Consider the following 12,747-nt stretch of genomic DNA (forward strand, 5'->3'; position numbering starts at 1 on the left):
AAAACTGTTATTTCAACAAAAATAAAATCAACTATTATCGGCAATCATCAAAGACCAATTTGGCCAACAGTAGCTCCATGACTTTCCTTATAAGAGTTCGTGTGTTTGAATCTCGCCTAAAACATTTTAATTCGGGTTAACTAGTCGGGTTTTTCAGTAGCAGGTTTCCTCCTTGGTAGATAGCCCGATTCACAACATTCTGTTCTTCAGACGAAATAATGATCTATTTGTCAGGGTGAATCCAGATGTCCATGGCTTAGTTGTTAAAGAAAAAAAAGCAGTTAGGTGGTATTTAGGATTGCTTATTTGAGTCTCCTTATAACTTATTAACTTTTAAAAAAGTTAATAAGTTATATATGTTGTTTGACAAACAAAAAGGACTTACAGATTTAAACTTATCAACAAGGCAATATAAGAAGGTTTTGATAAGTTAGGGAAGTTCAAGTACAACTTATTAACTTATTGTGTTTGATTTACTTATTACACCCCCAAGTCTTCAAAACCCATTATAGTGGTTATTTTGGTTTTCTCCACCACATAAACACATCAAAACACTTTTTTTTTTAAAAAAAAAACCATAAGCTAATAAATCATTTAGAAGAAAAGTCATTTTTGATTTTGACTTAAAAAAAGCAAAATCCCAAACACACATTGAGGGAGACCGTAGTAATTTATTTACATACATACATACATACACCCATGAGTTATAGTCGGTTAATCTTAATCCCAAGCCTGCCTGCGTTGCGTCTGTCTTCCACTCGTCAAACCATTAACCCATTTCTCTCTCTCTCGTTCCACCTTCTTCTTCTCTCAAAAACCCTAATAATAATAATAATTCAATCTTTATTCATTTGTATCTATTTATCAAACTCCGATCAAACCCTCAATTCATCCTTAATCTCACCCATTCAATTTCATGCACAAACACCCATAATCCTTTCATCTCTAATAATAAAATACCATATTATTATTATTATTATTATTATTATTATTATCATCATACCCCATCTGGGTTGTTATTATTATTAATCCAGATCATCACTTCAAACCGGTATGTCGAATTCGGGTCGGATCCGGGTCAGAGAGGACAGATTCTACAGCCCACCGGCGATGAGAAGGTACAATCAGCAGCAGCAGCAGCAGCAGAAGCAAGTACAACAACAGGACCACAAAGTACAACCACAAAAGCAGCAGCAAGACAAACAACAACACCAATCGGACTCTTTGGTTAATGACCCGACTACTAATTTGGATCGCTTCATGAAACACACCACTCCGGTTGTCACAGCTCAGCATTTCCCCAAGGTATATTATTGTCAAACACAAGGTTTCTTGATGTTAAAGTTTACTGCTTTAATGTCTTTTAGAGCTTCATTTTCTTGATTTTCAAGTATTCTTTTGTTGGGTATTTCATAAAAATGTGAACTTGTTGCTGTCAAACTTATTAAAGTTTTTTTTACTTATTTTATACTGTATTCTATATAATAAAGATTTCTAATGTGGCCATTGGTATAAACTTATCTTTAAGCTTATTAAATTAAATGGGGTACAGGTAAAAATGTGATTTTTGACATGTTTTTATGTGATATATGCAGACTAGCATGAAGGGATGGAGGAATCAAGAAAATGGTTGCAACCCGTACTTTATACTTGGGGATCTTTGGGAATCTTTAAAGGAATGGAGCGCGTATGGAGCCGGTGTCCCTCTAGTGTTGAATGAAAGTGATTCGGTTGTGCAATACTATGTGCCGTATTTGTCGGCTATTCAACTATATGTTGATCCATCAGCACCCGTAACCACCATAAGGTGAGCCTTTTTGTTAGTTGTTCACTATCGATATTTTATTTGTTATTAGGCCTGTAAACGAACCGAACAAAAACAAACAGGGCTTTTTAGTTTGTCTGTTCATTATAAATGAAAGATTCACAAATGTAAAGGGACGAACAAACTAGACATAGATGAATGGACATAACTGAACAAAATAAAAGTAAATGTGAGCAACAGTTTGTTGTGCCTAAAATGTTAACAAAAAAAAATTGTAATGAACCTAAAGAATTTAAATATATTTATTAACGAACGGACATAAATGAACATAACTAAACATAGATGAACGAACATAACCGAGCTAAAACCAATTAAAAGTAATTGTGAACATCAATTGTTGTGCCTAAAAGTTAATAAAACAAGACTAATTGTAATGAGCCTAAAAAATTTAAATGAATACATTAACGAATGAACATAAACGAGTTTAAAAGTTTGAACATTCACGAACATATATGAAAAAACGAAACGTGTTCATACAAGTGAACAACAAAATATGTTCGTGTCATTTGTTTATTAAATAAACAAACATATGCTAATTTCTCTCCAACAGTTCACTGTTCACTGAACATTCGGTTTGTTTACGATTTTTGAACAGAAGGCCTGGTGAGGAAAGTGATTCTGGGTCATCAAGAGCCACTAGCAGTGATGGTAGTTATGAGCCTCGAGTTGAAGAAAACAATGTTGGTTCAGTCACCAAGAGTTTTAATAAGCTCAAGCTTAGAAGTGGTGACATGCTTGTGGGAAATGAGATTACAGAGGAAGGAGAGATTAGAAATCCTCCCGGGCTTTTAATATTTGAATACTTTGAGCGTGCTTTACCGTATCATCGTGCACCTTTAGCCGACAAGGTAACTTGTTCAAGTGTGTGTTTGTGTTATACTGTTCCCTTTTAAAGTTATGATTTTGGGTTCCCAAGATTGTCCTTAGATTGCAGGGTTTCTTTAATATGAAGTAGATGTTTGGTTGACAGTTTTGAAGTGTTCATATTTTGGTTTAAAACTACTCATTTGTTATATATTAAACATCTCCTCAGGAGGGATTGAAATACTTAGATTTGCAGCATGTTTTTACCCTGCTGATTTGCGTGTTGTCGTTAACAGATATCAGATCTTGCATCGAAGTTTCCAGAACTGAAAACGTATCGTAGCTGTGATCTGACTCGATCAAGTTGGGTTTCTGTTGCTTGGTTAGTTCAAATTTTAAACATGACCCTTTTTGCATGATTATTTTTTTTTAAATAACCAAGTGTGTTTGTTTTTCACTAAAATCACACGTAAGTTTTATTTTAAACTATAAAAACCACTTTACGTTTCGCTATTGTTCAATTGTTTTATCTTTTTATAAATGTTAATTCTTTTCATAGTTAAGTGACAAATAGAACAGATATGAAATCTGGTTACTATTCAGTGATTGTTTTTTCAAGTTTAATTTGAACTAGGAGGTAATTTTGAAGGGAAAATATTAATAAATCATAATAAAGTTTTATATATGTTTCATTTAAAGGTCATTCAGTTTAAACAATTATGAAAAAATGAATTACTAATGAAACTTTAGTGGTTTTTTTATAGTTGGAAAACAATGTGAATGACTTTATTTGAACAATATTGAAACTTGGTTATCATTTTATGATTTTATCCTGTTTTCTAACCACCCAAGCTATATCTATATGTGTGTTTTGCAGGTATCCCATATACAGAATCCCTGTTGGCCCGTCTCTACAGAACTTGATGCTAGTTTCTTGACTTTTCATTCCCTATCAACACCATTAAGAAGTATCCCTCTTTATCTATCTTTTTCTTTATTTATATAATTATTTACGGGTCATATCATACAATTATTTATGTTGGGTGTGCTCTGTTGACCTAAAGTTAACAACACAATTTTCATGTTGGGTGTGCTTGGTTGACTTAAAGTTCATGCCTTTTTTATGCCGGGTGTGCTCGGTTGACCTAAAGTTCATACCTTTGCATTGGTTGTCCTAAAGTTCACACATTTTCATGTGGCGTGTGCTGTGTTCTCGGTTTACATGAAATGAAGTTCATACGTTTTTATGTAGGCATGGTCGGTTTACCTAAAGTTCATACCTTTTTATGTCGGCTGTGATCGGTTGACCTAAAGTTCATGGTTTTTTTTTGTGCAATGATTTGCTTTTCATTGGTGTGTATCTAAGGTTCTTGGTTTTGTGTGGTTCAGATATGGAAGGGGATAAGCCACCTCATCATGGGTCAACTGTAGTCAAAGTTGATGATGTTGGGATCACATTGCCAATATTTGGACTTGCTGCTTACAAGTTCAAGAGTTCTGATTGGACGCAAAGCGGGGTCCATGGAACGGAAAAAGTGAACTCGTTGATGAACTCGACTGAAAACTGGTTGCGGAATCTAAACGTGTATCATCCGGATTTTGTGTTCTTCAAGAACCATGATTTCTGGAGATGAAAGGAGGATTGTAGGTGGTAAGGTAAAACAGATAGGTAAAATTGACATAATCTTTTTTTGTTTTGAAGTTAAAAAATGGTGAGGAAATGAGTTGGAAGAGTCCATGTTGGGGCTTTTTGATGATGAATTTGATGGCCTTTCTTTAGTGATGGAACTTTGTTGATATGGTTTAGTTATTGTACAAACTATGTTTATTAGCAGGTGTAAACAAATGTATCTTAAAATATTGTATTTTCTAGTTGTTAATGCATAATGTGCTATGCTTAAGTATAGCTAGGAAAATATGATATTTCCTTCAGTGTTTTACATAAATTCTCTGTATATAGTGTAATGAGGTGAGGTGAGGTGAGGTGAGGTGATACAATATAAGTTAATAATGGACCACTTGTGACACTAGTCAGTCATTTATGTCAGAGTACTTGTGAAAATTTTACCATGATAAGTAGTTTTTTGAGTTTGCAATAAGACCAAAGAACCTAAAATTGAAATGTTTTGTCTTAAAGCATTATCTGGATGGAAAATCAGTCACACAAAAGTCACTGAGATGTAACAGTTTTTGGCACATTATTGGAACTCCAAAAATGTATTTCTATCATGTTGAATACTTATAAACTACTATAGTTTAGCTTTTCTTTGTTCATTTTAATGGTTTATTGTAATGACACATCTAAATCATTATGCCTAAAAACTTTTAAAAGTCAAGCCACACAACTCTTGTAGATCAAAAGGTATAGAACAACCAGTTATATAATAAGTAACAAGAATGTTATAAATATGTGAACCTTATCAGAGCGATGTAGATTGCTGATGCAAAAAACAACTCTTGGTCCCCTCACCTAGAAATCTCTTGACAAATTGACACAACGAATGTTTGACAATGCAACAGACAAAGGAACGCAATAGTTGGGTCCCGCATTCAGGCCCGTCGTGATTTTGGATGCCCCAAACGAGTATATAATAGGTATATCTCCCATATATTTCACCAACTCATCCACCAAGTAGCTGAATCTTGATCTCAGATCTTGAGAATAACAACATTTTAACTTCGACAATAGATCAAAGATTCATCTGTAATTTTCTACTTCGGATGAAATTTCAGACGACTTTAACCGCTGAAAGTTCAACTCGAGAATTCAACTTTTCCGAGAATTAAACTGATAGCATATATGATAATGACTCAAATTAAAATCCTATGTTTGCACTCATCTATTATCAATAATAAAAGCATATATATACTATAATATATAAGTATTAAATACAATAAAAGACATCCATTCCTTTGATTATTGGAAATTTATCTCATAGTACCTCTCTTCCCTTACAGATTTTTAACTTAACTTGACAATAGTAGACAACATTATTATTATTATGATTATGTAACAGTTTGATGCTTTTGTAGGTGCTTATAACTCATCATTTAGGAAAGATGACATCAGCAGCCCTTGCACAAACTCACTTCTCCTAGCCTTCTCCTCCTGATCTTCACCACTATCCTCCTGTTTCTCACTCCTGAAATAAATATCAATTTTAAAGTATCATCAAAATGTCATTCAAATAATCATTAAATGTACAGAATGCACCAAACAAATGTATATGCAAAAACAATAAACCACCATTAGAAACAGCACCATAACAATAGAATGTGCAAACTTTTAATGTAAGTAAAGAATAAACTCACAAAATAACTTAGCTGGTTTGACTTGGATTACATCCATCACAAACTAGTCGAATCAAAATAAAATAGCTAAATATGGCCTCATTGATATGCAGGGTACTGGTTGAGACCCATGTGACTGGCCAAAGGATAAACGTTGTTGGATATGGAAACGTAACGTAAAAAACAAGTCAATATTGACCATAAAGAACAAGCAATTAAATTTGATGCAGACATGACGGCTAATCTTTGTAATTCTGTCAAAAAATTATAATAATTTGCGTCCCAAAGTAACCAAAAGATAAAATCGAAATTGTTGTGGAAAAGTAGTCTCGAGTTTCACTAATGGAATAATGTTAACAATAATGATGATAATAACTAACAGAATAATAAATTAATAACTAATAACAATTCAATAGTTATAATAATAATAAGTAATAATAATAATAAGTAATAGTAATTATGACAAATAATATTATTAACATTTTAAACCAATTACTGAAAAATATACATATTTAGTAAACATAAACGTTAAATACAAAAAAAGACCCCAACTCGCATCGAAACCGAAAACCAAAAAATGAATACCGGTACACATGTTGTTTAGTCGGTACCGGTACTCGGTAGAAAAATGTCCTAGTTTAGAGTACCAAAAACTACTTTATATTGAACACAACTTGGTTTTCAACAAAATTTATATCCGTATGTTGACAAAGAAATTAAACATAACTGTCGATTTAGATTTTTTTTTTAAGTTAGCGAACAGGTGAAATTAGAGAAATACGTATTATTAAAAACTTAAATGGGCTACAAATATATATTATTGATGGTATAAGGGGTGAAATTAAAGCTTCGTAAAGAAAACCCGCATTGACGATTACCAAACACACCCCATCTTGGCACCTCTTATAAAGATTGCTAGCAATGGATAAAGATCGCAATAAAGAAGAAGAAAACAATTTCTAGAAAACAAATTTCCACTTACCTTGACAAGAAATCTTTATTTGAGCTTTCAACTACCGACATTTCTACATCAGATGAACGAGTTTGATCTCGTGACAGGTCCACATCATTGTACATGAAAGAAGACAGCAACGGGTCGGGGTCCGTGTTGACAGCTGGCATGCCCAAGAAAGACGAACCACCAAGAATCGAATGTAAATTTCCTTCTCGTAACTCTTTCTTTAAAACCGAATAAGTTGAATTTGATGCACCTCTACGTAACCTCCTCTTGCGTTGAACGTGGCATTTAGTCAAGAAACAACAAAAACAAGACCCACAATATGAACATAACATTACCCTAATAGCAAACCATGTAAGTACAAGAAAAGCATCCGACTTGTTGAAAAGAAATGAGTTTTATAAAAGGATATCTTAAGAAGGTTTCCATGCTGCATAGTAATATGGCTCACCAAACCGGCTCCAACCCGTTTTGCACATATCGGACATACCTATATTTACAACATAAAAACTTTTAGCACCACATAAATTTATAAACTTTTTTGCATTTCATAATTAAAGGGATAAAAAGACAATCATACCCCGTTCTTTGCTTGAATAGTATGTTCCTCGTCAATATGACAACAAAGACCCACAATGTCAAAATCCTCTGCACAGAACGGGCACAAGTACTCGGGCCTCGACTCATCACCATCAGTTTCTTCCACTAGATGAAATGGATCTGTTTGGAAACATGAACAGGAGATTCAAAAATCAAAACTAGTTTTACAAGCATCAAAATCAATGAAAAAAAAAGAATACTTTTTAAGTAATCATATAAAGTAGCGAAATTTCTACACAAACTTATACAGATATGACATAGTATGATTTGAACTTGCGTGAAGAAGATGAGACGTGAATGTTTCGGAATTTGTTAAGGATTACTCCATTAATTCAAACTTGTTCTTATTCTTGAAATATCTAACACAAATACACAATAAAGATCTCAACTTTAATTTCATCATCCAATTTCTTTAAGCAACTAATACAATCACATCATCCATGATATCATCGTAATCTCCCTATAAAAAACAATAAAGTACAAAAATTTCAATTCAAAAGCCTAGTACAAACACATGAACAAGATGATTCAAAACTAATTTCACAAGCATCAATATCAGTGGTCAATACAGTCATATCAAATTCAAGACTTGTTCTTATTGTTGAACATTTTACACTCAAACTGTTCATGATTTCCCTACAAATAGAAGATCTAAAGCTGCAATTACATCATCTGCTTTCTTTAAGCAACTAACACACAATAAAGTATGCAAATTTCAAAACTTTTTTTTATTGTTCAAGATTCTAACAAATTCAAGCTTCCGTTTCATCATCCATAACAATCTAGACATAAAAACACAATAAAGCACATAAATTTTCAAAACCCTAGAAACTATTTTGGGCAAACACCTCAAAACCTCACAATTAATTCAATAATTAACAAATTGAAACAAAACCCACAAACCTGATCGAGATTGGTACCGCCTTGAGGAAGAAATTGAAGTGGATAACCGGGTCCATGAAGTCGGGTCCATCCGATCCGATCCAGAGACTTAATGTCAAATAGTTCGAATACGAAGCAGTCTCAAGGGAAATTGAATTAGGGGTTTGATTGCGCGTGTATAGATACAGGATATGTGTATGTATAGGTTTGATTTCAGAGAAGAAAGTGATGTAATTTATAGAGAGAGAGAGAGAGAGAGCAAAGGAACTCTCCACCGAAACTCACCTGCAATGGGTGTGTTATTATTATTTCTGGTGTTGTTTTAGTCAAAATAAGTCCCTCATGTTTTAATGTTGTTCATTTGGATCAAGTTTTATATCTTAAAAAAATAGCATATAAAAAAGCCACGTCAGCATGGGCATTAACAATCGTTAGTGTTCCGTTAGCTAGGAAGTGATAGAAACAAACAAGATGAAAGTTGGAAGTGGTGGATAACATACTGAAAGTTGGGCGTGTTATCAGCCAACGGGTTAAAGTTGATAGTATTCGAAACCAATACTCCTATAATTTGGATCATGTTGGGTTTGATATTTGAGAATGATATTAATAGTTGGATGGTTAGATGGAGTGGTGAATGTTGGAAGTATGTGTGGCGAAAGAAGAGTTTTGCAAGGACTTATTGGAGAAACCAACAGTGTTGCCTGCCAAAAGTGTGATTAATGGTGAGGGTTTTAGTTTCACTTGGCGAAACTTGCTAGTTTTGTTGTGATAATTGGTGAAACTAAGGTGCAAATCTCAAAAGTTACATGTTCTTCGTCAAAGAGCAGCTTGCTTGAAGAATAAGGTTCAAGAGGCTATAAATAGAGTGTTATGCCTCATTCGTAAGGGTCGTGAAATGTTTGAGCCATCATCTCTTTATAGTTTGTTTGGCTTGCAAGTTGCAACCACACGTCTCTATAATTTCTATCAAAAACAAGCTTGGAATTAAGGTCATGAGAAATATCACATCAATATAATCTAATCTGAATTTTAAATGACTAGGTAAAGTTAATTATGCAATGGATTTGACTCAAATTTTTTAAAAAGTGCATGCTCTTAGTATTGAGTATCGATGTAACTAGTGCAAACAGTGAGAATTTTGGAAACTTGCTTTGTTATTTGAGAGCCGATCACTCGATTGTAATGATTTATATTAACTTGAGAGATTTTAATAGAATAAGTAGAGGAGTTATTGAAAATAACTCTACTTACTTGTGTTTGAATAATTACTTTAACTCGGTTTTTCAAAAATACGTTCATCAGCTCTCGTAGCTCAGTTGGTTAGAGCACCCGTTTAGTAAGCGGGAGGTCTTGAGTTCGACTCTCAACGAGAGCAATGTTTAAGTTTTAAAATTTTAGTTATCTGACCTTTTTTGTTTATTTCTTTTTTGTTTTGGGCTCGCTGCATCTGGTATCATCATCATCGTACTCAGTATATCCCACTAATAGCAATGCTATGGTAGGGTCTGAGGAGGGTAAGATGTAGACAGCCTTGCCTCTATCCCATAGGGATAGAGAGGCTGCTTCCGGTATGATTTTGTGAATTAGTGACTTTGTGTTACTATATGAGTAAAGGGTATGCTCTTTTAAGCCCATATAATTATCATAAAGCAAAACATATAAATCTAAGCTACTATAATTTTCCTTTATGAAGAAAACAAAGCATGAGATGTTCTAAACGTCCAATAAAACCATAAATGAACGTTGATGTTTTGTGTTTTAAAACAATTTAACAATAATCTTAATTTTGAAAAAGTATGAGTATGAAGTTTATATTTTAGAAATGTGTATAATTTGGTTTCCTCGTGAGTTTTATTTATTTTAGAAAATAAATTAGGAAAACAATATTTTCCTCTCTAGCCATTTATCCGGATCATTTAAGAGCCTTAGCTAATGACCCAAGTTGTTTCCCTATAGGCTATAGATAATGAAGTTTATCCATTGACGTCTTACTAAACAACTTCGACAAGGTTACATGTAACATGCTACATCAACACGTCTCTCTCTCTCTCTCTCTCACACACACACACACATGACGGGTTGGTAATTTGTGCATGTTTATTTCGTGTTTTTACTTGTCTTTTAACTCATAACTTTTGAAGAATGTCGTTACTTTGTTCGTGTTTATCGTATGTTGGGTAATGCTGAGGAAGTAACAAGTAGCCGGTTTGCATGAGTACCCAAAGATCAAGATGAAATAAAAGTAGAGAAAGAACTAAGCCAGCATAGCTTATGCCAGTAATGTAGGACCATTGTTTAGATGACTAGTTTAGGAAATGGTACATAGCATAGGCTACACTGGGCATGGCTACTACTTACGTTGGGTTGGCAAAAGGTTATGTTTAATCAATTTTCATGGCTAATTAAGCAACCGCGTTAGGGTTTCGTTCATTACCATTTCTCGAATGATAAGGTTGAAAAAGGAAAAAAAAACTTTGTGGTCTAAAATCGATTCTAAGGCATCTAATCCAACATTGCTCCCCAAATTCAATCACCTTTACCATCAATCATTACTATGGGTGGCAAATTCACCATTGGTCAATCTCAGGTTTAGGGTTTGATTAACATATTGTATTAAATCTGGTTTCTATCCTGTTTGGACACACATTTTTGCTTGATCGTTTATTTTGTTACGAGTTAAAGTAGAATTCGGGGTTATATATTTATGTGTGGAAGAAACATTTTTTTTTTTACTTTCATGAATTCATTACACTATGACAGTCAGTGGTATTTTTATCACTAACAATCATGATGTTGTATGCGTTTATAAGTAATGTTGGTAATTGGCTTGACAACATCCTAAGATGGGTCCTTACTCGGTTTCTTATTGTTAAATAACTCGACTGAATTCCTTAGTCATATAATTGCCCTTAAACACATGCATTATACTATATGTCTGTAACTTTTCAATTTGATAGTTAAACCAAGTCATAGATTGTGCTTTGATATCTAAAACCCGAGAGTGATCATCTATTAGTTATTTGCAAACAAATCAAGTCTTTTAAGTTTTACCATTTAATCAGATTCGTTTATTTTATATTACTTATAAGGTTAGAAATGCATTTTTTTTATTATATATACGTAGCTCACGAAGTTACATATATTACTTTTACATTACTAGCAGAAGAGCCCGCACTTTGCTGCGGGGTCGTATGGGGGGTTTTTAGCGAAGGCGTATTTGTTACCTATAGGTATATGCATGCGACTAGAATTGATCAATCAAACCAGATTCAAAAACCGTATTACAACCACAAAATAAAATTAGTGTCATATAAACATAGTGTGTTTTACATTTCTAAGTTTGTCTTTTGAATTGTCGATATGTCTTTGTTACTAATCCACATTTCTATATTAATGAATAAGAATGAAATATATTGAAGATTATAAGTTTTAGGCTGCAAAACACTTAACATGCCAAATCTCTACTAGATTTCATAACCTGCAAATCAATGATTGTTACTGAATATGCATAATCTCTGCTCAATTTCATAACCTACGAATCAATGATTGTTCACAGTTATATCTAATAAGTAGATATCCTAAACCCTAAACATGTAAATGTTATTTAACTTGTTAAATTTTTTAAAAAAATGTCACGATCATTGTTTTTCTTCACTTGTATAATTTTTTTTATTTTAATTAAAAAAAATAAATTTTGATACTTTCTTTTTAAAAACAACTCATTTTAACATGGCTCCATTTTAGTCCAAACACATACTTTTCTAAAAACTGCACGTATTGATCCAAACTCATTTTGTTTAGAACGGGTAATGATCTTTTTTTTTTTTATCAAATATTAACTATCAAAATACACAGTCAAACATCTCAAATTTTATGTCGATTTCTCGGCATCATAGACAGGTATTAATAACTTAAATCAAAGAAAATAAAACAAACAATGTACTTATAGCTTCAAGTTGAATCATCATTAAAGTTTGACATTGATTAAAACATAACACAACAATATGCAATGTATCAATACAACATGAAAAATTGATAAGAACATGCCGCCCCCACTTTTGTGGGGGGTGATAAGGTGGTTAATGTGTAAAATTGGAGTTTATGGATTCAAACTCTATATAGTGTAAATATTACACATCTTACGAGATTATTTTTGAAAGATGACATAAGTGTACTAACCATAGATTTGTTGAAAGTTTTAAGTGTGTGAATGAAGGAAGTGGTGGAAGTGGTAAATGTTTGTCCCACATCGGGTTGGGAACAAATTAATGAATGGTTTATAAGGTAGAGCCCTTACACCCATTTGAATTCCTTATGACATGTTTTACCACAAGTCCTACGCGCGCGCAGGGGGGGGTGCAAATTTGGGTTTCTGGACCAGAAATCC

General features: G+C 33.2%; 2 protein-coding genes and 1 non-coding gene across 3 annotated transcripts; 2 read left to right on the forward strand and 1 right to left on the reverse strand.

The window, feature by feature from the left end:
• The first annotated feature begins 1,002 nt into the window (after window positions 1–1,002).
• LOC143633467 (uncharacterized) lies at window positions 1,003–4,556 on the forward strand. Its single transcript, XM_077101774.1, has 6 exons — window positions 1,003–1,305; window positions 1,596–1,807; window positions 2,421–2,673; window positions 2,926–3,011; window positions 3,507–3,597; window positions 4,019–4,556. Exons 1-5 carry the CDS (start codon window positions 1,054–1,056, stop codon window positions 3,565–3,567), a joined length of 864 nt encoding a protein of 287 aa, XP_076957889.1. The 5' UTR covers window positions 1,003–1,053; the 3' UTR covers window positions 3,568–3,597; window positions 4,019–4,556.
• A 952-nt stretch (window positions 4,557–5,508) lies between these two features.
• Window positions 5,509–8,626, reverse strand: LOC143633450 (protein DEHYDRATION-INDUCED 19 homolog 4-like). The gene is made up of 5 exons (XM_077101759.1): window positions 8,382–8,626; window positions 7,459–7,598; window positions 7,291–7,368; window positions 6,903–7,159; window positions 5,509–5,772 (listed from the first exon to the last, which is right to left on the reverse strand). Exons 1-5 carry the CDS (start codon window positions 8,449–8,451, stop codon window positions 5,667–5,669), a joined length of 651 nt encoding a protein of 216 aa, XP_076957874.1. The 5' UTR covers window positions 8,452–8,626; the 3' UTR covers window positions 5,509–5,666.
• A 1,035-nt stretch (window positions 8,627–9,661) lies between these two features.
• Window positions 9,662–9,735, forward strand: TRNAT-AGU (transfer RNA threonine (anticodon AGU)). The gene has a single exon. It is a non-coding gene; the product is annotated as a tRNA-Thr (tRNA).
• The last annotated feature ends 3,012 nt before the right edge of the window (window positions 9,736–12,747 follow it).

This window comes from Bidens hawaiensis, unplaced genomic scaffold (assembly GCF_021521415.1).
Source record: "Bidens hawaiensis isolate Kalapana, Puna unplaced genomic scaffold, B.hawaiensis_p1.1 tig00006734_1, whole genome shotgun sequence".
In the NCBI taxonomy this organism is placed as follows: domain Eukaryota; kingdom Viridiplantae; phylum Streptophyta; class Magnoliopsida; order Asterales; family Asteraceae; genus Bidens; species Bidens hawaiensis.

What these genes read in the sequence shown, in the direction of transcription:
- LOC143633467 (XM_077101774.1), top strand. Translation starts at nt 1,054, where the DNA reads ATGTCGAATTCGGGTCGGATCCGGGTCAGAGAGGACAGATTCTACAGC. An exon ending in CAGCTCAGCATTTCCCCAAG is followed by an intron (nt 1,306 to 1,595) that starts GTATATTATTGT and finishes TGATATATGCAG; the next exon opens with ACTAGCATGAAGGGATGGAG. An exon ending in AGTTGGGTTTCTGTTGCTTG is followed by an intron (nt 3,012 to 3,506) that starts GTTAGTTCAAAT and finishes TGTGTTTTGCAG; the next exon opens with GTATCCCATATACAGAATCC.
- LOC143633450 (XM_077101759.1), bottom strand. Translation starts at nt 8,451, where the DNA reads ATGGACCCGACTTCATGGACCCGGTTATCCACTTCAATTTCTTCCTCA. An exon ending in GCGGTACCAATCTCGATCAG is followed by an intron (nt 7,599 to 8,381) that starts GTTTGTGGGTTT and finishes GTTTCCAAACAG; the next exon opens with ATCCATTTCATCTAGTGGAA. An exon ending in AATAAAGATTTCTTGTCAAG is followed by an intron (nt 5,773 to 6,902) that starts GTAAGTGGAAAT and finishes TATTTATTTCAG; the next exon opens with GAGTGAGAAACAGGAGGATA.